The sequence below is a fragment of the Serpula lacrymans genome, assembly GCF_000218685.1.
Source record: "Serpula lacrymans var. lacrymans S7.9 unplaced genomic scaffold SERLAscaffold_7, whole genome shotgun sequence".
NCBI lineage: Eukaryota > Fungi > Basidiomycota > Agaricomycetes > Boletales > Serpulaceae > Serpula > Serpula lacrymans.
This window is the reverse complement of record NW_006763296.1, coordinates 633830-657600: the sequence shown is the minus strand read 5'-3', so window position 1 is coordinate 657600 and position 23771 is coordinate 633830. Positions and strand designations below refer to the sequence as shown.

The 23771-nt window shown below is 49.3% G+C and overlaps 9 protein-coding genes across 9 annotated transcripts; 5 read left to right on the top strand and 4 right to left on the bottom strand.

The window, feature by feature from the left end:
• Window positions 1-711: 711 nt before the first annotated feature.
• Window positions 712-8027, top strand: SERLADRAFT_415506 (uncharacterized protein; the record flags this gene model as incomplete). Its single annotated transcript, XM_007318348.1, has 20 exons — window positions 712-760; window positions 820-835; window positions 1008-1123; window positions 1189-1327; window positions 1396-1526; window positions 1644-1730; window positions 1917-4811; window positions 4998-5497; window positions 5529-5562; window positions 5773-5917; window positions 6005-6035; window positions 6104-6163; window positions 6217-6474; window positions 6622-6708; window positions 6763-6853; window positions 6912-7047; window positions 7109-7310; window positions 7361-7521; window positions 7575-7714; window positions 7780-8027. 14 exons carry the CDS (start codon window positions 1075-1077, stop codon window positions 6947-6949), a joined length of 4545 nt encoding a protein of 1514 aa, XP_007318410.1.
• A 203-nt stretch (window positions 8028-8230) lies between these two features.
• On the bottom strand, window positions 8231-10997 carry SERLADRAFT_415505 (uncharacterized protein; the record flags this gene model as incomplete). The annotated part of the gene is made up of 12 exons (XM_007318347.1): window positions 8231-8417; window positions 8534-8649; window positions 8842-8994; window positions 9099-9239; window positions 9342-9408; window positions 9537-9646; window positions 9719-9755; window positions 9804-10272; window positions 10334-10420; window positions 10484-10610; window positions 10694-10778; window positions 10881-10997. 12 exons carry the CDS (start codon window positions 10995-10997, stop codon window positions 8331-8333), a joined length of 1596 nt encoding a protein of 531 aa, XP_007318409.1.
• A 1362-nt stretch (window positions 10998-12359) lies between these two features.
• On the bottom strand, window positions 12360-14382 carry SERLADRAFT_449153 (uncharacterized protein; the record flags this gene model as incomplete). The annotated part of the gene is made up of 5 exons (XM_007318346.1): window positions 12360-12770; window positions 12910-13473; window positions 13724-13783; window positions 13875-14011; window positions 14073-14382. 5 exons carry the CDS (start codon window positions 14380-14382, stop codon window positions 12708-12710), a joined length of 1134 nt encoding a protein of 377 aa, XP_007318408.1.
• Window positions 14383-14582: 200 nt separating this feature from the next.
• Window positions 14583-15270, top strand: SERLADRAFT_467582 (uncharacterized protein; the record flags this gene model as incomplete). Its single annotated transcript, XM_007318345.1, has 3 exons — window positions 14583-14853; window positions 14905-15164; window positions 15219-15270. The coding sequence occupies one exon, from the start codon at window positions 14614-14616 to the stop codon at window positions 14830-14832; it is 219 nt and encodes a 72-aa protein (XP_007318407.1).
• A 108-nt stretch (window positions 15271-15378) lies between these two features.
• On the bottom strand, window positions 15379-16507 carry SERLADRAFT_389506 (uncharacterized protein; the record flags this gene model as incomplete). Its single annotated transcript, XM_007318344.1, has 5 exons — window positions 15379-15533; window positions 15603-15705; window positions 15761-15919; window positions 16037-16397; window positions 16450-16507. The coding sequence occupies 3 exons, from the start codon at window positions 16056-16058 to the stop codon at window positions 15686-15688; spliced, it is 201 nt and encodes a 66-aa protein (XP_007318406.1).
• Window positions 16508-16696: 189 nt separating this feature from the next.
• On the top strand, window positions 16697-17048 carry SERLADRAFT_369620 (uncharacterized protein; the record flags this gene model as incomplete). The annotated part of the gene is made up of 3 exons (XM_007318343.1): window positions 16697-16700; window positions 16770-16849; window positions 16908-17048. 3 exons carry the CDS (start codon window positions 16697-16699, stop codon window positions 17046-17048), a joined length of 225 nt encoding a protein of 74 aa, XP_007318405.1.
• Window positions 17049-17216: 168 nt separating this feature from the next.
• SERLADRAFT_467573 (uncharacterized protein) lies at window positions 17217-19524 on the top strand (the record flags this gene model as incomplete). The annotated part of the gene is made up of 10 exons (XM_007318342.1): window positions 17217-17263; window positions 17329-17415; window positions 17477-17945; window positions 18021-18057; window positions 18161-18270; window positions 18404-18470; window positions 18568-18708; window positions 18785-18946; window positions 19093-19208; window positions 19299-19524. The coding sequence occupies 10 exons, from the start codon at window positions 17247-17249 to the stop codon at window positions 19380-19382; spliced, it is 1290 nt and encodes a 429-aa protein (XP_007318404.1).
• Window positions 19525-19593: 69 nt separating this feature from the next.
• SERLADRAFT_437996 (uncharacterized protein) lies at window positions 19594-19968 on the bottom strand (the record flags this gene model as incomplete). Its single annotated transcript, XM_007318341.1, has 1 exon — window positions 19594-19968. The coding sequence occupies one exon, from the start codon at window positions 19966-19968 to the stop codon at window positions 19594-19596; it is 375 nt and encodes a 124-aa protein (XP_007318403.1).
• Window positions 19969-20041: 73 nt separating this feature from the next.
• SERLADRAFT_361476 (uncharacterized protein) lies at window positions 20042-23032 on the top strand (the record flags this gene model as incomplete). The annotated part of the gene is made up of 7 exons (XM_007318340.1): window positions 20042-20172; window positions 20220-20253; window positions 20304-20698; window positions 20748-21523; window positions 21667-22125; window positions 22219-22449; window positions 22561-23032. 7 exons carry the CDS (start codon window positions 20042-20044, stop codon window positions 22698-22700), a joined length of 2166 nt encoding a protein of 721 aa, XP_007318402.1.
• Window positions 23033-23771: the final 739 nt, after the last annotated feature.

Sequence of the window (23771 nt, the reverse complement as noted above, 5' to 3'; positions counted from 1 at the left end):
AGACAGCAGAAGCAGGAGTTCAAACGAGATGGGGAAGATAGAGTTCATCATGGACATATTTTATACCTCTGTCAAGATAGTCCGTGGCGAAATAGTACATGTCAGCCTCATGTCACCGACGCAAACCGATCGCCTGTGTACGATCAAACCAGTCTGACGAGACTGCTCTAGCCTTTGACGTTCACCCAAAGCATGGGGAGAACACTGGAAAATTGTATGATCTAAAGGCAGGAAGCTAGGTTTAGCAGTTAAGTGTAGAGAGAGAACACCTTGGGTAACTTGATTCGTTCAATTCAGGCGCTGCTTGGCTCAACAAGAGCGCGTCGCAATCAAGGCAGAATTGGGCTCATAAAGTCCAACTTCCCGTCCAACTAAGTCCAGGCAATTGTGATCGTACTGGGCCGCCCTAGGTATGTTGAAGAGGCAATGATTTAATACAATATTCGTACTGGGACCGGACGTCTAGGGATTTGAGTAACTGGACCACCGCATAGGTCGAGGTTACCAAGAAAAGTTTAGGTGTTTTTAGTGTACAAGATCTGATAGTGCTTCAGAAACAGTAGTGCATAGATAGAACTTATGTCCAATAAACCACATTGTAGTGATAGTAAAGAAAAGTAGCCTAAGATGCACATAGTTTGTACCGGAAGTAAACATTCAAAGCCCGCTAGGCGTTGTGGACAGGCAGACTGAGTTTAAGCCATCCAACTTGAACCTGTCAGTGGGAGTCCTATGTTGATCATGATCATCGTTGTAATTGGTATGACCTTGAGCACGATGGCCTAGCTCTATTTCACCGTGAAATCCTTTTGTTTTCAGTAGCATGTTAGGACAAGTGAGTAAACCGGGGGAAATGATCCCCTTGTTTTTGCAGTGCCTCGTTGTGATCCGGGTTGACAACGTGTTATTCTATTGGATAACTCCATCTGAATTCATGCATATGTAAGTCACAAGCAACCTACAACTTGTATATATCTTAAAAACGCTTTGCTGCAGTATTTCACCAGCAACAGCTAACGACCACATTTTCTTCGCACCCATTTATCACCCACATATACATTGGAACTCACGTCAATGGCAGGAGTGGACTCAGATACTCTAGTCGTAGATCTAGTTTTCACAGGTGGCTTTGTATCTTTTCTTGTAGCAGTTCCTGAAGTCACTGATGTGAAGACTTCTCCTGAATAGTTTTAGAATTCGATATCAACGTACCGCATCAGACGTTTTCCCGTCTGTCCTGGCTTGTCGCGAAGGCCAATAACTGCGAACTTGGTCGAATTGGTATCAATGCTTCTGGCACGATAGCTTGGGGCGAGACCTTCACGTTGTGAGTATCGTATCAACGTGGATGAGAACCAAAATGAACAACATACGGAATTTGCTAAATCAATTCAGCACTGCAGTCCATACGTCGATCTTATCATTTAGCGTATATGGGTTTTCCGACATTGAGGAGTCCAGTGAAGAACTGCTACTCGGCGAAGGAAATATCACAGTTAGTGATATGCTAACTCGTAGTAACGATGGTGCGTCGAGATCCCTCGCAGTTTCTTTGTGGACTAGACCACCAACTATAACGTAGAGCTCGTATATCCTCTTCATATATCCTCTTCATCCGTGGAACAGGGACAGTTTATTCTTAGGTGTATTTGCTGGGAGAATGCTAATTTACGCGAGCGTATTTCCCTGGGCTCAAGGTTTCCGGTTCCTTCACCTAGTAGAACTTACATGTGAGCTAATATATTGTTAACAGTCAAATGCTCAAGCATGAAAGTAGCTCTACTTCCTGGCTCGATGATACTCTCGAAGTGAGTTAGTTCAGCATTTGGAAGTCTGCATCAGCAGAGCAATTCTGACTTAAACTCAACGCCAGTACCCTATATTCGATTTTGATGATAATGATATTGCGAAATCAGATGTAGTTGATATGCAACCAGACGTTGAATGCGGTAACTCTGGTACTTACCTGCTGGTGGCTTTCCTGGTCCCTCTCTGGTGGCGATGGGGTCTCATTCACGTAGTGTTTGTGGCTAGCTTCTTATTCTGGTTCCGCAAGAAATTTTATCTTGACGGCTTGATAAATCTGGCGGAGGCTCATTCAGACCGATATTGGCGGACGGAGAACAGTGGAGACTTGAGCTTAGCGATAAAACTATGGGAAAGTGCTATATGTGTTGGTTCAGCATCCCATCCCATTTATCCCTGGTTCCTCGACAAACTGGCCGACTGTCTGACAGCTCGCTTTGAGCTTTCAGGGGACCTTCAAGATTTGGATGACGCCATTGAACGACGCCATACCGTACTGATGTTACATCCATCTGAACATACGGACCATTCTTTGATGAGGGACAAGTTTGTTGGTGCATTTCTGTTTCGTCTTGAGCAGCTGCCCCCAGAGCAGTTCAATGATGCAGGCCCTCCCGGTGATCCCACCCCGCTTTCACTATTATATGATCTTGCAACCGCTCTCCACGCTCGATTTGAGCAAAGAGATTATGGTCCTTACCTCCAGTTAGCCATCAGCTACCTCAGCATAGCGCTGGAGCGTTCGTCACCAGGACATCCTGATCGCTCTTCGTCGCTCACTCATCTCGCTATCGTTCTTCGGACTCGCTATCGACGCCAAGGAGACCAACAGGACCTTGCGCTAGTGATTCACTATCATGAAATTGCCCTGGACCTCCGGCCACCTGGCCATCCCGATCGTTATTCGTCATTGAGCAATTTGGCTGATGCTTTACTGCTTCGCTTCAGAGATAAAGGAGACTTTCATGACGTTGAGTTGGCAATCGAGCATGCTTCAAGTGCCTTACATCTGTGTACAGTCAAACACCCCGACTACCCGTCGTGTTTGGATAACTACGCCAAAGCTCTTTATACTCGTTTCGGAGTTCAGGGCGAAAGTAGAGATCTCGATCTGGCAATGGCCTATTTTGGTAGCGCACTAGTGTTGCGACCACCGGGACATCCTAAGCGTTCTTTGTCACTCAACAACCTAGCCAGGGCCCTACGTTCTCAGTTTAAACTGAGAAGGACCTTCGCGGATTTGGACTTGGCTATAGATTGCTATAAGTGTGCCCTGGACTTGTGTCCTCCAGGGCATGCGAACCGCTCCCAACCCCTGAACAATCTTGCTACTGTGCTGATGACTCGTTTGCAGGAGTACGGGGACATTCGAGATTTAGAATCAGCAATTGACCATTTATATAGTGCCCTGGCATTGCGTCCCCCAGGACATCCTGAACGCTCTTCCTCGTTGCTTGGCATTGCCAGAGTTCTCATGATGCGTTATGATTTGCGAGGCAACACGGAAGACCTCGTCCTTGCGATACATTATGACTATTCTGCATTAGAACTACAGCCGCCTGGACATCCTCGTCGTGCGACAACCTTAATGGGTCTAGCTGTAAGCCTTTTGCACCGAGGCACCCCCGAAGATATCGAGCTGGCCATCAAGTACTATCGCGACGTTTTGGAGTTGCGTCCGCAAGGGCATCCTGATCATCACTCTTCATTGCACAATCTTGCCACGGCACTTTATACTCGTTCCGGGCAGCAATCTGGTATTGGAGACCTAGAGCTTGCGATCACCTACTATAGCAAGGCACTAGAGTCGATTTCGCCGAGGCACACTTATTGTTCCTTGTATCTCACCAATTTGGCCGATGCTCTTGTTTCTCGCTCAAAGCGGCTAGGGCAGCCTACCGACCTTACTTCTGCTTTCGGTCACCTACACGCTCTATTGGATAGCCTACCACAGGCACATCCACTCCTCTTCAATGTCTACAAAACCTTAAGCCGAGCGCACAGCTTGCGACACTCAGTCACCCAAGAACCAGCTGACCGGGATGAGGTGTTTGCGTGTTATAGGTTGGCTTCCACCCACCCTGCTGCAGGATCCTGGAATTGCTTATTAGCCTCCCTAAAATGGATTGCAGCCAGTGAACAGCAAGATCACACGTCGAAGCTCGAAGCTTATCGAACTACATTAAACATCCTTGACCGACACGTTATTGCAACTTCCTCCATTCAAAGGCGGCATGCAGCACTCAGACTAATCCCCCCAAGTATCAGTTCAGATGCAGCGTCATGCGCAATTCGTGAAGGCCAACTCGATGTGGCCGTAGAGTTATTAGAGCAAGGCAGAGCATTACTATGGGCACAATTGGCCCGATTTCGCACACCACTTGACAGTCTTCGAAATATTGGAAGTCATGGACAACAACTAGCCAGGAAATTCGAGCGGATAAGCAGGCTGCTAGACAGCAAACATGCTTCAGATTTGCAGAAGTCACACGAATTTTTCCCCTCCGAACTTTCAATAGCAAAAGATGCTCGTCATTATCGGGAATTGACAGAGGATTGGGAGACAGTCGTAGAGCAAATACGGCAGACCGAAGGCTTCACCCATTTTCTCATGTCTAAACCGTTTTCAGAATTGCAAAGTGCAGCCTTACACGGACCGGTAATTGTTGTCAATATAAGCAGGTATTCCTGTGACGCTATTATTGTCTTACGGTCTGGGCCACCTCGCCATCTCTCTCTTTCCCGCGTGACTTATGAGGACATCTCGTCCCTATCGACAGAGTTTGCTTCTGTGCTGAAGAAGACTGCAGCTGTAGGCGAGGAAAGGATAAGAGAGAGGCAGCTGATACCTATATTACGCCAACTCTGGGAGTGCATTGTTTTTCCCATCGTGAAGCTACTCGGAACCATTGAAAGTGAGGTCCCGAAAGGCTCTCGGATCTGGTGGTGTCCCACATCAAAGCTCAGCTCTTTACCACTTCACGCTGCAGGATCATATCGCAGAAGTGAGCCAAATCTGGCACATTTCTTTGTCTCATCCTACACTCCTACGTTATCTGCGTTGATCAGATCAAGAAAGACTCCAGAGGCTGCCTCTAACTTACCTGGTCCTCCTCACAGGTTTATCGCAATTGGGCAAGCACAACCTCATGAAAATAGCAATGAAACTGACCTTCAATCCGTGGATACAGAACTTGAGCTCATCAAGAAGCTGGCTCCATCATCGATATCATATTCACAACTTACGGGGAATAGGGCCACTGTTGATACTGTAATTGATGCATTCCGAAAAAACGAATGGATCCATCTTGCTTGTCACGGCAAACAAGACCTTTCACAGGCATTCGATTCGTGCTTCGCTTTGCGGGACAAATCTTTGAGCCTCATGGATATTATACATGCTGGTCTGGATCATCCTGAATTCGCTTTTCTCTCAGCTTGCCATACTGCAGCTGGTGACAAGGATATGCCAGATGAAGTAATCCACTTGGCCGCTGGGATCCAATTTTCCGGGTTTCGTAGTGTTATAGGCACGATGTGGGCTGTTGACGATGCAACCGCGTGTCATATGGTTTCTCAATTTTACTCCAACTTATTTCAAGATGGAGCCGACTACACGCATGCCGCCGTCGCACTGGACAAAGCTGCGAAGACAGTGAATAAGAAGGAAGTACCGCTAGATCAAAGGATAGTATTTATACATATTGGAGCATAAGGCGTAGTATAAATTATATGTTACAGTAAATACTAAGGGTTGTGAGTGATCACTGGCATAACTTGGTCATATCAACTGGAGCACGGCGCGACTCTTTGTTGCTACGTACATGCTACACGTGTTCTCCAGGTAATTTCAATGGCATTTAGCAGGGTACAAAAATTTACCTTCTGTCCATTCGACAAAGCTCCCATTTACGCGACGAGCCTGTCTTCCTCGTTCCTTCATCGAGTCACTTGAATTTTTCTCAGTCAATATGTCAGCAGCACCAACAGCTTCAAGCCTCAAAGATGCAGGAAATGCTCTATTCGTAAAGAAGGACTATGCTGCAGCCTACGCGAAATACACCGAGGCAATCGCAGTTGATAGCGAGAATGCTGTCCTTTATGCTAATCGGTCAGCATGTGGTCTTGCAATGAAGAGGTGCGGAATCGAATTGATTTCTGAGTTGATGTTGATCGATGAACTTTCCCATGATGCTAGATATCTCGATGGTTTCTCTGACGCAAAAAAGGTAAGAGGTCTTTTTATTGGTCAAAATCTCGAGACTTATTCTTACTTTTTCTTTACGCTCGCTATCAGGCTACAGAAATTGACCCAACATACGCAAAAGCCTGGGGTCGATTAGCCACTGCCCAAGATGTAATAAATTGTACTATGTGATATAAGCAATAATCTGATAACGTCTAATTTAGGCTTTAGAGAGCTACACGAGCTCTATCGAATCATGGAAGCGGGCCATTCAAGCCCTCCCCGAAACAAATTTGTCACCAGCACAGGACCAACAGAAAAAGGAATGCACCGCGGCGCTGAAAGCTACGACGGACAAATTCAATACCTATAAAAACACTCCTCACGTCGGCGTTGTGGTTCCAAATGCCGAACAAAGAAAGACTCCATGGCAGTTGGCTCAATATATGTTGCCGGAACTGCGGCGTCGCCAGATGGAAACAGTAAGAAGTAGTGTATGTACTGCTTCTAGCTTGTGAAAGTTTTTCTGACCGCTTCGTCCACAAAATGCCAGGCTTGGGTCATTGCTTTGGCGTATGAGGCAAGCTGTTATCATGTTCCTGATGAGAGTTAGCTCACGATATCTCCAGGACTTCAAAGAAGGCGTCGATAAAATGAAGAAGGTCCAGAAAAAGCACGTAGGAGGAAATCGGTATATGTTGGGTGGGATGACCGGAGTCAGTAATCCAATGGAAAATTTTCAACATTACTCATGGTCTGACACCGCACAGGCCATTGAACAACTAACAAACGGTCTTATGCGCGACGTTCGAGTCTTTCACCTGGATGACCCCAAATGGATGGATTATTACAATCTGCAAGGTGAGTTACTTGTAACGGGGGTTCTCTCTGTTAATTTCATCTACTCTACATATATCAGTCGAGCTTGAAGCTCAGAAGAGCAATGCCAATGCGTAGGTTCATCATGGGCCCGAGTTTATCATGGCGGATGCTCAAAAACGGCAACGTGAGCGTGGATGGGACGATATACGGTCTGCCCTGTCGGTCACTGTGTGGTATGTTTGACACCTCTCATGTTGATACTGTACATAACATATTCATGGATATAACACGTAGTGCTTGGATTATGCGTGCCATTATAGCATCTGGTTTGACCAATGCTCATCAATCCGCCGTAGAATTCCTGAAACGAGCTATAGAGGTCATTGAGACCGGTCGCTCAGTATGGAAGGATGCATCCAAAGAGCAAAGAGGGACCATTTTTGAAGACTCTTTTTCAAGGGGTGTACATACTCAATATCTGGAAATCTACAAGCTTGTAAGGTGCACATATTGTTTATACTGTTCTGGTACTTTATACCTTGACAGGCTTCCCATGAGGATTGCGCCGCGTTCCCACTTGACACTATCTATGAAGAGGCAGATGACTTAATCAAGGAAACCCGTGCGAACCCCCTAAGCACCACTGCAGCATACGATCCTGGATTTATCTCATCATTCTCCATATATCCGATTGGAGTTGGACTCTCGTGAGACCAATATTTTCACCCTGTGATGATGCTAATACCAGGCTTATCTGCAGAATGAAAGGATACTATCACGCTCAGTCTGCAAAACTTGCCGAAGACAAAATAGCAGAGCAACTGCACCACTATTGGAAGGCTGCTGAATTTTACATGGAGGCAGCCAGCGTTTATCCGGAAGATGATGAGAATCATGTATGTAAGTACACCCCCAATATATTAATTCTTTGACACACTTTCAAACTCGCCTAACTCGAATAACAGGGTATCTTCATTGTGCTCTGACTAATATGTGGAAATGCGGAACACCACTGAGGACAACGCTAGATGTACTGAAGCGCATTCGTGATGCGACCCCCAAAATGCTGAAAATTTGGGTGGATTCAACGGCAGCGAAAGCAGGAAGGGATCAAGCCTTGAAAACGGATATGGAAGCACTAGAGGCACTACTCATGGAACTTGAAGCTGGAAATGTCTCATTGGATGATCCTATAATTCCGCAATGGGTTTAACGAGTAGGTAATGGTATTGTCAATGGGACATCTCTTGATTAGCCATCACCTGTATCCTACTGCTTTGAACTCGTTCACGGAACAATGCAGTCTCATCTTCACAACCAAACGATATTCTAAATTGGCACTTTTCACTTTTCATCTTACTTTATGTATAAGCCAACCAATATTGTATCGTGCAGTATCATTCGTGACGGCATATCAAGACAAAAATGTCAAAATAGGTAGCACTATTTACATAATTTGTTTTCACGGCAACTCCAAGAAATAGGTTCCCAGATACTCAAGCCCACCAGCCATGGTTCATCTCTTTATAAACCTTAATGGAACATCTTTGATGCCCATCGCCGTCTGAGTCATGGTAACTTGCATCACACGTTCGCGCCATTCCTGTGGATTGTTTGAATGGTCAGTGATTCAGAAAACGTTTACTGGGATAGTCAGAAGTCGACGAATTTGATGGGGGGGATGCTGATATGCACAATGAAATCAAAGATAGAGCCTACCTCAATCGTCTCGTCCGTTCTAAGCAGTGGTTCCACTTGCCAGTCACGTAAAAGCAGCGTCAGGAGGCACACGGCCTCTGTTGTGGCGAACTTGCGGCCAATACATGCTCGAGGACCTGTTGTAGTCAATGATGTTAAGCAAGATCTGGGTAGAGATGATAGAACAAGACTAAGCATAAAAACACGCAGGTACATTAGGTGTAAAGTAATGGTGGACATATTTTGTGTAGGCTTCGCGACGATCATCCACGCAGATGGACAACCCAGCACACCCAAAATCAACCAAATTGGATGAAGAACGAACATACCAACGCTGAAAGCCGTGAACTCCTCTGAATCATGTAAAGTAGGTCTCGTTATTGGTTTGCCACCATCCTCGGGTGCTGATCTATTCTTATTCTTCGCATACCATCGAGATGGGCGATACACATCTGGGTCCAAGAAATAGCGCGGATTGCGTTCTGAATGTCGGGAGTGGAGGGATCCAGGGATTGAAGAATATCACAGGGGCAAATTAATAATGAAGTCATCATCTGCATGGTTCAAAGATGCTCGACATACGTACGGACGCCAACCATATCCACTAAGATGTGTGTACCCTTGGCTACAGGCAAAAATATGCTCTCCTCGTTTCCGCTCGAATTAATCCTAGGATAGACGAGCGTGGTATCTTGTCTCGCTTCACGGATGACCAAGGCACCGGCGGCTGTATCATATGAAGCCAGGGCCAGTTTAATGATCATGTGTAGGTAAACAAACAAGTCGTCAGCAACTAAGGCCATCCTGCAAACCGAAGAAGAAAACGCACGGAACATTCGCAGGCCCTCATAAAATGCACCTAATACCTTATCCAACTTCGCATAATCCTGAAAGGTCTGTGGACGGAGGGTGATTGAGCATTATAAAGTGAAAGGTTCTGAGTTTCTCATAATGGCATCGGCACTTAAGCCATAATGACCTGCCGCTATATGTCCAGGATAAATACCACAAAATCAACACGTACCGGCTCCCTTTCCCCAACTATCTCCTGAATATGTTCCACGACTTCACTTTGAATGGTTGGATTCAGTGCCAGTAACGCAAGCGTAGCAGCAAGAGTGTAGGCAGTTGTTTCTGAAGAATATATATTTGGGGGAAAGACATATAAAGGAGGACTCGGTGAATGCTGGAGAAAGTAAAACGCACCATGTCCAGCGGACAGAAGTACAAACACGTTTCCAATCTAATAGAAATGTGTGTAGGCCACCCAACATCGATCTCTGAGACTCACCAACTCATGATCATTTAAAGACAATTTCCCTTCATCATCGTTCGCCTGTGCTAGCAGATTGAATACATCCTTCCTCCAGTCGTCGTGCTCTTTCTTTCTACTACGGATATCCTCCCTACGAGATTGTGCATGATTCTGCATAAATGTACGCATGGTATCGAATGCCTTGCGTGTGTGTTGTATCCAAGGAACAGGGAGGTACCAAGCCCAACCTGGTGCCCTTACGAACGCCAATGATCTCGCAGTCGTGTAGATAGCGTCTTGTATAGTCACCGATGACTCTGATTCGATTGGTGGAGACTCCCATGTAAAGGGAAGGCCAAAACCACATGAGCTAATGATCAGGAGAGCAAATTTGGATGTGATACGCTGCATAGAATAAATTTCAACCACTTGTTTTTTGTCCCAGCCTTCCGCCGCCATCATATCGTGATATGACCGAAGAGACTCTGACCACACAAGAGCGTAGCTGCATGTGTAGATAAAATGAGATAGGGTGAGACAAAATTCTATAACTCCAAAGTGCGCACGTTTCATTATTGAAGGCGGGACCCACTACACGTCTGTATTTTCTCCATGCACCTTGTTCAGCGGATATAATATTTGGGCCCCAGAATCTGTCGTAATTTCCAGCGTAATCTCAATAATATGAGCATATCCAACGAAGACTCGTAACGTACGTTAGTCCTAAACTAATCGACGCCGGTTTACTGAATGGTGCGGTCTGGCTTTCTTCTGAGATTACCTGCTTGGCTACTTCCATACTATTGGTATAGATTGCTGGAGCGCCATGCAGAAAGGGTACGACTGAGAATAATTCGGCATTTCTGTATACTGGGAATTCAATAAAGGGCTAAGTAAGAATGCAGAGACAGAAGTAGGATACTTACAGAAGTTCTTCCAGTCCCAGAAAAACAGAAACCCCGGGTTCCATTTCTTAGAGGATGGAAGGAATAATCCCGGGAGAGAAAATGGCTGAAATGGTACTCTGTATCCAGGAAGATAACCTACAGCATGTGGATAGAGCACCAGGAATTGTCACTGCATATCGTCATGAGTAGCAGCTGTGGAATTCACCTTAAGATTGCTATTGAACTTGAGAGCCTTTGAGATAACCCAGATAAGCGATATGGCCAGGCATGCATCTGTGACGTTCAGGTTGACTATGCACAGATGAATAGTCAATATCGTCATGTCACAAGTCGGGCGCTGAGCAGCATCCTGATGGTGACTAGGACGTACCCATAGTCCAATGGCAGACGTTATATGCCTTGCAGACCTTCTTGTGACTTGTAATCGCTCGGATATGATCTAGCAAAGAATAACTCAGACTTCGAATGAATGTCTGATATATTGGGATAATGTACCTAGCAAAGAATAACTAAGAAACGAAGGATAAGCTAGGTACTCGTAACTTTGATACAGAAGGGGAATCTCACCTCAGACTTCGAATGAATGTCTGAGGTGTCTGCCTAACGACAATAGCGTATATATGGGAGAACGGAATCAAAAATTAAATGCTATCTGATGGCGCACGGGCCACTCCATCTACTAGGCCTGCCTAGTTCGGCGCTTGCGCCACTTCCTCTCTTCGTACGACGCTTGTTTCTCTATCTCCAACATGACTTGTGTTTATATATCACGAGAATACATTCCGATAAGATCCCTCCCTGTGATCCCGTTAACCAAATAGCTAAATATATCTTTACATTCTAGCGCCAGAACGAGGCTGGAAAAAGAGAACTGACCTAGTGATAGTACCATGATATTTGTATTCCTTCCGTGCGATGATAGCGGCGAACGGAAATTAACCAGTATGCAGCGTGACAGCCTTGCGATGTGATAACACAAGATGTCCATAAGTTTCGCTGAGATGCTAAAACTGATGTGATTATTTCGTTGATACTCTTGAACCTTGAAGGCAGCACTACTCACACACGTACGTTATTGCAAACACATATGGAACGGTATCGCATCATCGGACGCGAAAACGAGCAACGATGAAGGTGGAGTAAACCATAGCCCAGAATATAGATAATGAGAAGTGTGATACATGCGATACGACAGCTCAGGCTGCGCTCAGTCTCAAGCTTGAGTAACTGCATGGATGATTAGGGTTCGCACAGTGCAACAATAAACCCATGCATATACGCAGAACAAATCACTGGCAGTTCAAATTTATATGGGCTTCGAATTGGAAGATAAGAAGATTCCACTTACCAGACGCTCATCATAGTGCATTACACATCACTCTTCAAGTCTCCCCTTCGAGCTCGACCTCGGTAGTGGGTTGGTTTCTATCATTTTGCCTGCAACATACCAGGTAGTGAATGTCTACCAAGATTGGAAACACGTCATGAGTGCGAAATAACAGATCACGGTATGACTCTGCTGCATGACTTCGACGCGTAGTACAAGTGCAAGACGTAGGTGAAATTGTGCACGAGCACATGAGCGCCAGCGCCAGAACAACTGAGCCGTCATTACCACGTTTGTTAGCTCAAAAGCATGTAGTGAGATTTTCGGTAACAAACGATAATGTAGTGAAAAGCCAATCGGGATATGACGTATGTGGAAAGTCACCGGGGGGTGGACCAAACCGCACAAACTTGGTTAGATTCCTCGCTCGTAATAATCTACACGGCAACATGGTGAGGCGGCATCAAGATGATTACTGCAGCGAGCATTGTCAACGCAGATAGGTGTCGCAAGATGCTAGATAAAAACTAGGAAAAAACAGTAATGTATGTGATGGATCAAGAACTAGAGATTGAAAATTCAGCTGAATACTGCTTTCATGCTCTCTAATATCACCATGTTGCAGCAGCCAGACCGCAAAAAGGACAATGTTACCGATGCCGCAACCGCCCCGCCTTGTACAGCCATCACATAGATTCAGTGCCATCACACACCCTGCGGCGTTGGCTGCTGCTGTATGGGCATATCCCTCGCCTGGCCTTGCAGATCCTAGAGCCGAACAAAAGGTCAACCTCTTATCAAACATCCAGTGCTTTACACTGCACTATCCGAACCCAGAATGCTGCCCCCCAAGGAGGCAAAACCAAGCCATGGGACGCAACGAAGATGCAGAGGCAAGTCCACTCACCATCCTCTGTTTCTTCACAGGTCTCGGTCGTACGCCCCCAGAACCAGGCTTTGCACCTATTACAGGCGGCACACTGCCATTCCCCGGTATCCCCACTGCTACTCCTGTTCCCACGCCCGTACCCACACTGCCAGGTCCCTGCCCCACCACTCCACCTCCTTCCTCGTGCTCTCGCTTCTTTCCGCGTCCGCCACCGCCACTACTAGCGAGTAGAGGCGTGGCACTCCTCGCTCCCCCTACCGCTGCCATTGAGCCCATACCACCCGGCCTCGCGCTTTTCGCCACTGCGCTGGTGGGCGTCGAGCTTCGAGCTGATTGGGGGCCTGTCGCGGCAGGTGGTATCTGTACAGGAGGCGGCCTGGCGCGATTTTGGGTCGGACCTTGCGTTTGGGAAGGTTGGGCGTGTATTGGTGGATGTGGCTGAGATGAAGGTGCTTGTGAGGAAGGCTGCGTATGTTGTTGGGCTGAAAATTGCGCTTGTGATGGTTGCGCTTGTGGTGTGGATGGTAATCCTTGTGACCCGCCCGTTAGTGCTTGTGCTTTGGCTAGCTTTTTAAGTTCCTTCTATATTTGCTAGTTAGCTATCTTTGATCCAAGGGACATGCGTGAAAACAGGGACAGCCCTCAGAAATAATTATAAAGTATTGATAATAGACAAACAATGAAGGCGAACGTTATAAAAGTTGGTTCAAATGAACAAATTGAACAGCTAAGGCGTATGGTGATGGCAAGAAAAGAGTGGCAAAGGAAATAAATGGGAAATACGAGGGAATAGGAGAAGGATGTGACTGAATAAATGTGGCAAGCTACGAACCCGTTTTTTTCGGTCTTCACGAGCTTGAGCGGACTCAAGTACGAGTGTGGCGATATTCCACTGTATGCAAATCCACAATTTAGCAAACAAAATATTAGTGTAAAATTAGTGAGCCCCAGATTGAAAAAAGCCTGGGGACCCGCCAACGTACGCCCTTGAGTCCCTCCAAACTCATGTTGAACGCCTCTCTTTGGGTTCGATTGTCAAACGGTGTGATTGGTATCCGCTGTTTTGGCGGTACCTGCATCATCGTTGTGAGATAGTCATCCTTCTTCATCGAGTGCTTCCCTATATGTCCTATATCAGTCACTGTACTCCAACGGACCCCCTGATGGGACGACCCACGCACCTGGTACACCCTTTATCAAGTATTTGTAGCTATTCTTTTTCTTCTTCTCACCCCGACCATCTTCATCGTCCAGATCGCCTGGTGTGGCGTCCCTGTCTTTCCCCTTTCCCTTGTCCACCGCCATCGGCGTATCACCCGACGAGGGCCCAGGCGTTGATAACGGTGCTGAGTATGGCCGTACATACTTGTCGTATGCCGGCAGCAGATTGAATCGTGCGAGCAGGTCTTGCGTGCTGGCGAGAATGGGGGGAGGTGGAGGGGCTGTTGAACATTGAGATGTTAGTAAAAGCAAGGACGACAAGAGCGCCATTTGTGCGTACGTCGCTGTGGGGCGAGAAAGAGAGAGATGTTGGATGGACCAGCTTGCGCATTGGAGTGGGACGGGTCCATGATCCTCTCTGTCGGTCGTGCGCTGGGTGGTGGAGACGAGCTTGGAGGAAAGGAGACGCGGAGGTGAGAAACCGAATGTGGCGGAGAAAAAATTAGAGTCCGATCAAACCGAAACTTTTCGAAGCTACCAAAGATATTGGCGTGGACGTCGATGGCGGCTATGGCGAACGCGAGGCGCGACAACGAGGTCGCTGAAGACGTAGGGCGAGCACAACGTTGGGGTGATGGTGGCACTGATGACTGTAAGTCGTTGATAAGAGCTTGCATTGGTCCGAGTCCTGCGGCGATGCCCCGGCAGACCGGTTTCACCATACCCACAAAACATCATTGTGGTCCAGGATTCACGGTTTCATACACAAGGGGACTTTGAACGCCTTATCAAGGACCAAAGGTACGTTGGTAGTTGTGCTGCGGCGAAAACGACTGACATAGAGGTTGCAAGGCATTCGCCACCCTCGGCGAGCTCGTATGTTCTCAAGTCAACGTCGCCTGATTGACGCCATGTTTTTAACATGCAATTCAGACATTTTCCATATCCCCTTATTCACGTACTTATCGTTGGAAATCGATCTCAGAAGAGACCACAAGCATATAAGCACGCACAAGACTTTGCGCGTTCACTTCGTTCCCGACATGACCGGCCAAAGCTAACCACAGTCACCGTTGGAGGGCTAATAAGTTTCCCATACAAGATGTTCAGGTGTAAGCTGATCTACTCAAAGGGATTGGGATTTGCATCACAGGTCGCTCCTACAGACATGCGCAAGTGGCCATAACAAGGATATATCAAGCTCTTTTCATTCCAAAATCTCTTCGGTTCACCCGAGGTACGTTGAATCAATGTACCAACTTCAATATGGGTAAGCCCAATCCTTTCATCCAAGCACCGCTTGCGCAAGTGCTTCACTAGCCAAATATATCCGGGGACCATCACAGATGCACCACTGGTGTTTTTACTATCTGGCTTGTCTCGAGGTGTTATCGATTTCATTAGCAATCTCGGGGTGCATTTTCAACTTTGTTCATGGCGACGACGACATACAATAGCTGTGATGCTTCCACTTCCAGATTGTGGGTTATCTTCCCCTCCCTGGATTCAGAGCGTTGTTGTTCTTCCGACATCTTACCCCAATCCTAAAGGTCGATTGAAGAGAGCCTGGTTTTCTTCTAGCAGTGGATATGATTGGTATTCGTGCATAAACTGAGCACATCAGTTGTGGGTTCTACGTGGACACTGACTTGGGTTTTTATTTTTTTTCATTGTCATGTTATCTTCTTCCCTTGATACACGCTACCAGTCTCGATTTTGAAATGCCGTCCGTTCCACTTTCCAGCGCCATACGTGTATCGCCTGTCGCAACGACATGCAAAGGACCCATCACCATCCTCGGGCGGTGATACAGCGGAGCAGGAATCTAGTTTGCAAGATTTGGAGACGTTCACAGCTTTCGGTATCGGTACGCTAGTTTTTCACTTGACTTCGTTGTTGATAAGTGGACTGATATTTTTTATTTGCGTGGCCTCTCTAACATCCAAAAATCTCGTCCTCCATCACGTTTCGCGATATATCCCAGTGTTCGACACATTTCCTGCCATCTTTCCCAAACTGTGATACTGCCCAATATTGCTTTACTTCCACTGGTATAGGCCTACGCCCTTGTATCGGGGGCAAGTTCGCAAAACAGAAGCTGTGTGCTTCCTGGCGGCGCTGCTACGCGATTGGGAAGTAATTTTTAGTGGGAGAGTTTTATTGCTTGCAGTCTTTCATTCGAAATCATTCATCATCGCGTACGGACGGAAACACTCGTTCAACTTTTGTGTGGGTCTGCTCTAGTGGACGCTTGGAATCCATAAATAAACTATCTTTGACGGACGAGCATAGTTCTACACAATATGAAGGTACGTCTGTGATCGTATGCTACGCGTACTAATACTGTACGTCGTTCGCTTTCAGCGCCCATTCCATGCTTACTAACATAGCTTCAAGGTCGGTTCAGCAAAACATTGTACGTAAATCAGTGAAATTGAATGTGGTGAGAATTTGTCATTAGGCTGATGATTTGGGATGCGGCTTAGTTCAGTCTATGAACCGAAATATGTCCCGAGACTCCGACTCGACATAAGTATAGTTCCAGTGGGAATCGTTCTGACATTCCGCTGAACTGTTATCTTTCTGACACACAATCAGGTACGTATAAACAAACACAAGATCGAGAACTTTTGCGAAATCGAATATGGGTGCGTTCCACTCTCCATCCAAAGCGCAAATATTATATTATGTCGTTGACCACCTTTTTCTGCATGCAGTCAGCATCATAGAGGCATCGCTTGCCTTCATAGCCGTCTGGGTGGTGTCAAGGGTTGTCAAATTCAATAGTAACCTTAAGGTGCACATATTGACTTTTCCCCTTGAAAGGGATCACCACGAGCTGTAAATATCGATAGCATCTATTTCTAGGCTGTGGGTCATCTCCCTGGATTCAGAGTTCCATTTCAACCGCTTTCTCCTATCGGAGTCATACTCCCATCCTCAAAGAAATGGAATCCAGGTCTGATGTTTATGTGGGATTGGAGGAAGTTTCGTAAGTGCTTTTGATGACTTATCTTACTTATCGTGTTTAGTATCTTTCGAAATCTACAGTTTATAAACAATTCAATGCCGAAATATTCTCAGTCGTGCCCATCCTAAGCGGTGCACCAGAATTATATATCAACAACATGGAAATAGCAAAGCAGGTGATATCAAACGAGAGTCAGACAGGGCCTTTTGACAAGTCAAACGCGATGACTCCAGCACTCACGTGCGTCACGACCGATTTGCGGGGTGTGCTCGTATCGCTCACCTGACACGGTCAATCACATACAGATTTTGGGGGCCTAATATTGTAGATGCGGGACGTGCCCAGTGGCGGAAATACAGGCGCGTCATGGCTCCAGCATTCAGCAACGAAACGTATGTCATATCGATTCGATATAGCTCATTTCTTGCCCTCATTATAGTTTTACACACGTAGTTACGACCTGGTGTGGTCAGAGTCTCTCCGGACGTACTACGATATGATAGCTGCGGAAGGCTGGGACGAGAAACGAGTGGTCGAAGCCCCGTCTTTCCAAGATATCGCGTCTAAATACGCGCTGCTCATCATCACCTCGTGTGGTTTTGGTCTTCCATTCACATGGGAGTCGCCTCCGAGCGGATCAGGGTCGATGACGATACAAGACGCTGTCTACACGATCACGCAAACGCTTACATTCTCCATCGTTGCGCCAACCTGGCTATGGTCGCTCCCCATACCGTGGATTCAGCGCACGCGCAAGGCGTACGATACGATGCGGACGTTCATGCGGAACCATATACAGTCTCGCAAGGCGGACATCCGCACGAGGAAGGCGGAAAATGATGATTGGAGGAAGGACGTTTTTAATCTGCTAGTGCAGGAAAGTGAATCGGATGGGAAAGCGACTTTGAGTGACTATGAGTTGGTAAGTTTTCAGAGATTTTTTTTTTTTTTTTCACAATATCAGATGCACTTATATACTTATACATATCTGTATTAGATTGGAAATGTGTTTGTGCTTTTGATCGCAGGCCACCGTGCGTTTATGTTCGCTTGTCCCAGCCCAGCCCCATTGGTCCTGTTCTGATACACGCGCGTCTGCCGCTGGCGTTTACTCTTACCCACCATCTTTCCAAACAGAAACAACTGCCCACTCCCTTGCTGCCACACTCGCGTTACTAGCGCTCGACCAGACAGTTCAAAATGAAATCGTAGCACACATTCAGGACATCGTCGGAGAAAGAGAGCCGGTACGTTCCACTCCCTCCCATGCGTAGCCCGTGTCTATTCGTGATCAGACCTGGGTGTTGTCATGACCGACATACACGTACACGAAATCTCTCCCCCCATGAGAACTCATTTAATCCTTTCTTAAATCATCAGACGTTCAAAGACTACTCAAAACTGGATAAAGTGCTCGCTGCATTTCACGAGGGTGTACGCATGTTCCGTATGTATCACCCCCTATTCTATATGGTCAAGTTTCTGACGAGTGGCTTTCGTTCGATTGCCCCCCTCACCCCTATCACTTTTGTGTTCTCATCCAGCTGGCGGCGCCGTGCTCATCCGAGAAGCCAAACAAGACACCACGCTTGTCTATCCCAGGCTAAGCTCGGCTGGAATTGAGGAAAACGTAGTATTACCCGTCGCGAAGGGCGTGCAAATCCTGATAGACATGGTTGGCGTTCGTGCGTATACCCCTCAATCATCCCCCTCTCTTTACCTTTACCTTTACTTTCGCTAACCTGTGACCTGTGCATCCAGAATACAACCCTCGCTATATTTCAGAGCCAGAGGTGTATCGCCCCTCACGATGGTATTCAAAGAATACATCTGAATCATCGTCATCTGTGGAACACGGTGACAACGCCACCAAGGGACCATCTAGTATGCAGGATTCAGAGCCATTTACGGCGTTCAGTGTTGGTGCGTACGGTTCTTCACCAATTGTGGCTTGTGTTTATCGTCAAGCGTGCTAAACGTTTTCCGATTGGGTGTGGTTACCATTGTTATCAATCCTCCAAAACTTCCACCTCCCGCTTCCACCATCTCCCCAATGATTCATCCGACAGGCCCGCGCGCTTGTATCGGACGCAAGTTCGCCACGACAGAAGCCGTATGCTTCCTCACGCTACTGCTTCGTGACTGGAAAGTAGAGCCGTTGTTACGGACGGGAGAGACGACCGAGGTAGGGGTGGCTACTTTATCTATTATTATTATTATTTCAACCATCTCATCATTTCTCCTCCTTTTACCCCCCCCTTTTCCCACTCCACAGGAATGGCGCCAACGCGCGATGCAGGCCACGTTGACACTGGCGCTGGGGATCAAGGACGTGCCGTTGAAGTTTGTCAAGAGGTAATGCGGTTGCTTGTTGCAGCGGTGTGCAAAGAGGAGGGTGAGCAAAAACGTCGCTCGGCACTGCACGGGGAAACGACATACCTATATCGTTTGTTTGTTGGGGTGTGTGCTCGAATACGATCGATGACTGTTTACGAATGCTACTATCACGCTTTCGAGGCTGCATGATTCGGTCTAGTGCAGCAAGTTCGGGGCCCATCAATCAATGACGGTCATGTTGAGTGCTTTGAATGTCGCATGCACTCGTATGCCGTATGACTGTGGGCGACGTTTACACGTGGGAACATGCGAAAAGTCACTTTAATGGCCAAGTGGCGTCTACGAGTGGGGGTTGTTGCCTCCGATATGGGTGGAGGGAGAGCTTGGTGGGTTCCCCGGGCTAGTCCCGTGATCGAGATCGAGTCGGCTAATGCCGGTGGTCGAGACGGGTGACGTCGGAGACGACGATGACGACGACGACGACGACGAGCGGACAAAGACGATGACGACGACGACGACGACGACATGGAGGGGACGTGGTGGGCAACGAGCGGGAGGGAGGGGGCGAGAGGGATAAGGGCGATAAGGGAATGGACTGGATTGGTCATATCGCGAGGCGTGGTCAGGGCGTGGTCAGACTTATAAAATACACAGTCTGGTATCGTACTCAGCACTACCGCCATGTCCAGTCTCGTCACAGAGCCCATCGTCGCTGACGAGAACACCGCGTTCTCGCCCATCCGACTCGCAGAGTCTGCCCCGCTCCTTCCCTCCACCCCAAAGAAGCCCTTCTACCGCCCGAGACCACTCTGGTCAGTCCTCCCCCTCTTTCCTGTCTCCCGCTGACCATCCACACCAGGCTCGTTCCTTTCGCCCTCGTCGCTTCCCTTACTGTAAGTGCACTGCCTGCCATACACTCCCCCGCGCGCTCACTCTCTTTCAGCGCGGAATGACCCTCGCTTCACGTGTCGAGGTCTTCACCCAGCTCGCGTGCAACTCTCTCCACGGCCACGACCACGAGCTCTACAACCACACCCTCCACACCCACCTCTCCCTCCTCCACCCCATACACCACTCCCTCGACCCCGCAGGTCCACACCTCATCCCCCTCCACTACACCGATATCGACGACGACCCAGAGAACGACCCACGCACCATTCCCTCCTCAAAATGCGTCTCAGACCCCGCAGTACAAGCACGCGCTGCCCGCACACAGACCATCATGACAACCACCATGGGTGCCCTCTCCGCTCTCACCACAGCCTGGTGGGGCAAGTTCGGTGAACGTCACGGCCGCACACGCGTCCTTGCAATAGCCACATGCGGTCTCTTCCTCACGTTCGTTCCCTCCCTCCTATCCTAGTACTAATCACTAACACCCCCACAGCGACCTCGCCTTCATCCTCGTCTCCACTCCCCACTCCCTCCTCTCCTCCCACTCCCACAAGCTCCTCATCATCGCACCCATCCTCGAGGGTCTCTCAGGCGGCACCTCAACTCTCAACGGCGCCCTCACTGCCTACATCGCAGACTGCACCTCCCCCGGCTCACGCGCCCGCATCTTCTCCCGCTTCTCCGGCGTCTCCTTCATCGGCCTCGCCCTCGGTCCCATCATCGGCGCCTTCCTCATCGCCCACCCCCTGCCCCTCTTCGTAACCCCCACAGTCAGAGTAGGCGGCCATGAGCTCCAGACCGTCACCAGTGTCTTCTGGGTGGCTATCACCTGTTCCTTTGTCAATCTCCTTTTGGTCATGTTTGTCTTTCCCGAGTCGTTACCTGTCGAGCGAAGGACGGCGGGGGCGAAGGCTAGGGCCAGTGCAAAGAGCAAGTCCAAAGGAAATCTCCCCTCCTCTACCCCATCCACCACCCCCACCTGGCTCTCCGCCCCCCTCCTCCTCGCCCGCGCCTTCCTCTCCCCCCTCTCCATCTTCCTCCCCTCTCCCGTCCCGTCCCCAAACCCCTCCTCCCTCACAAACCCACCCAAAGACTGGAGCCTCACCTTCCTCGCCCTCGCCCTCTTCCTCCACCTCCTCTCCTCCGGCGTCTTCCAGATCAAGTACCTCTATGCCGAACATGTGTATGGCTGGGCGGCTGAGAAGCTGAGTTACTATATTTCGTTTATGGGTGGGGTGAGGGCGCTGAATTTGTTGATCGTGCTTCCTTGTGGGTGTTCTCTCTTGGTTCCTCTGGTTTTTGTTCTTCGTTTTCGAGTCGTGGCTGATTCTTGTTTATGATGATAGTTGTCATCACGACGTTCAAGCCCATCCGCTCAACCTCGCCATCCGACACCTCGGTCTCAGTCTCAGCGTCAGCATCACGCACTCTACCTCCAACTCAACCCAAGCCCGATCTACAGCTCGCAGCGAGCACGAGCACATCCTACGCCGCCACCTCCACGTCGCAAGCAAAGGCAGGCAATAACGGGCACGATCAAGGGGTGCTGAACGTTGCGAAGCGAAAACCGACCAAGAACGATCTCTTGAGAGAAATGCAATTCGACCTCTTGCTCATGCGCTGCTCCATCTTCCTCGACGTGATCTCGCACACGCTGGTGGTGCTGGCGCCGTTGCCGCCGGTGTCGTCGCTTGGGGCGCGCATGCAGGGAGGGGGAGAAGGGCAAGGAGGAGGAGGAGGAGAAGGGACGGGATTTGCGGTCTCGGAAGCGTTGTTCGTCGGGGCTACTTCCTTGAGCAGTCTTGGCTCTGGGGTGATGCCGGCCGTACAGAGTCTGGCTCTATGCACCCTCCAAGCGCGCGCGTTGGTGCGTGAGCAGGCAAAAGCGTCTCGTCGGCTGCACGACCCACATCAACGCGATGACCATGAAGTATGCGAAGTCGCCGAGGTACACGACGCCGAAGACGATGAGGAGGGAGACGCGGAAGACATCGAGCCGGGCGCCCTCTTCGGCGCGCTCGCCGTCCTCCAAGCCGTCGGCCAGACCATCCTAGGGCCCATCCTCTTCAGCGTCATCTACGCCTCGACCGTGGCGTGGATGCCCAAGGCGATCTTTGCGTGTGCGGCCGGGGTGGTGGTGCTCTCGGTGGCGTTGACGGGCTTGGTGAGGCCTGAGGTGGGGCTTGGCGGGAGGAGTGCCGGTGCGGGTGGACGGGGGAGGAAGCAGGGACAGGGGGAGGGGGAGGTGGAAGCTGGGATGGGAGGGAGCGTCGACGTGGTGTATGGCGGTGCGAGCGTGGGGGGAGGTCGGCGAAAGGCGAGGAGGGAGGAGAGGAGGGGGAGGTCGAGGGTGAGCAAGGATCTGAGAGGGGGTGCGGCTAGCATGAGCGAATCTGACTCTGCGGAGATCCAAGCTCTCTATACACGCGCTCATTCCGAGTCGTGAGGGGTCTCGGTACTGCGTACTGAGTGGGCTTGAGGGGGGGATGGGGTGAGGTGGGTGATATAGGCGGTTCAGCATTCAGCATTTCGGCAAAAACAATACAAAAAACAAAAAAAAGGCATTTATGGAGATTTGGCAATTTGTATCAGTAGGTTTCGTCGACGCATTCATTCACAAGGCTGGTACTCGGGATGAAAGGTAAAGGTGGGGGTATGTGTATGATCCTTGTTTATTTTAACGTTAAGAGTTGCATTATATAACCTAGTCGTCGTCGTCTTTATGCTCTTGCTAGAGCTTTTGCTTGATAATATCATGGTGTGATACTGTGAATCTTGCATATGGTGTCGTGCGAGCTGTGAACGGTTCTTGGGCGCGGGGAGGTTGAGGCAGGCTTCAGACGCGGAGAGTCTTGGGTGAGAGCTTGGAACCGGACTTGACGCAGATGAAAGCAGATACAACAACATTGATAAAGAAAGCTACCGAAAACACCTCTTCAGCTTCTAATTTACACACACACACACTCTCTCTCTCTCTCAAACATTTTCAAGCACCACCCCCCTCCCCCTCCTCACCACCCTCGCCCCTCACCGCACACTCGACCCCCCAAAGCCCGTACTGCTCCTCATCCCCCCCAAGCTCCTCCCCGACGACGACCCCTCCCCCCGATCCGGGTATCCAAACGGCGGCGGCGACGACGGGTACGACGGCCGATAGCGCGGCGCGGCGCCCATGAACAGCGGCGGGCGCTCGCGCTCGCGCTCCCAGTCGTAGAGCGGGGAGCGGGGGCGCGGCGGGGCGGGGCCGCCGCGGTGGAGGAGGTGGCCGCCGAGGCCGCCTAGGGCTGCGCCCGTCCAGAAGCCGGGTCTCCAGGCCTCGCCGCCGCCTGCGCCCGCACCTGAACTCGAACCTGCACCGGAATTCGAACCTGCACTGGCGTCGGGAGGGAGGTGTTTGGTGTAGGGAGGAGGGGGGCTGCGGTACGATGCGTCGTCGTCGCTGTAGGTGCCTGGGAAGGCCCCTGGGCCCCCGCCTCCCCCGCCGTGCGAGGAGTAGGGCGGAGGGGTGGGCTGCGGG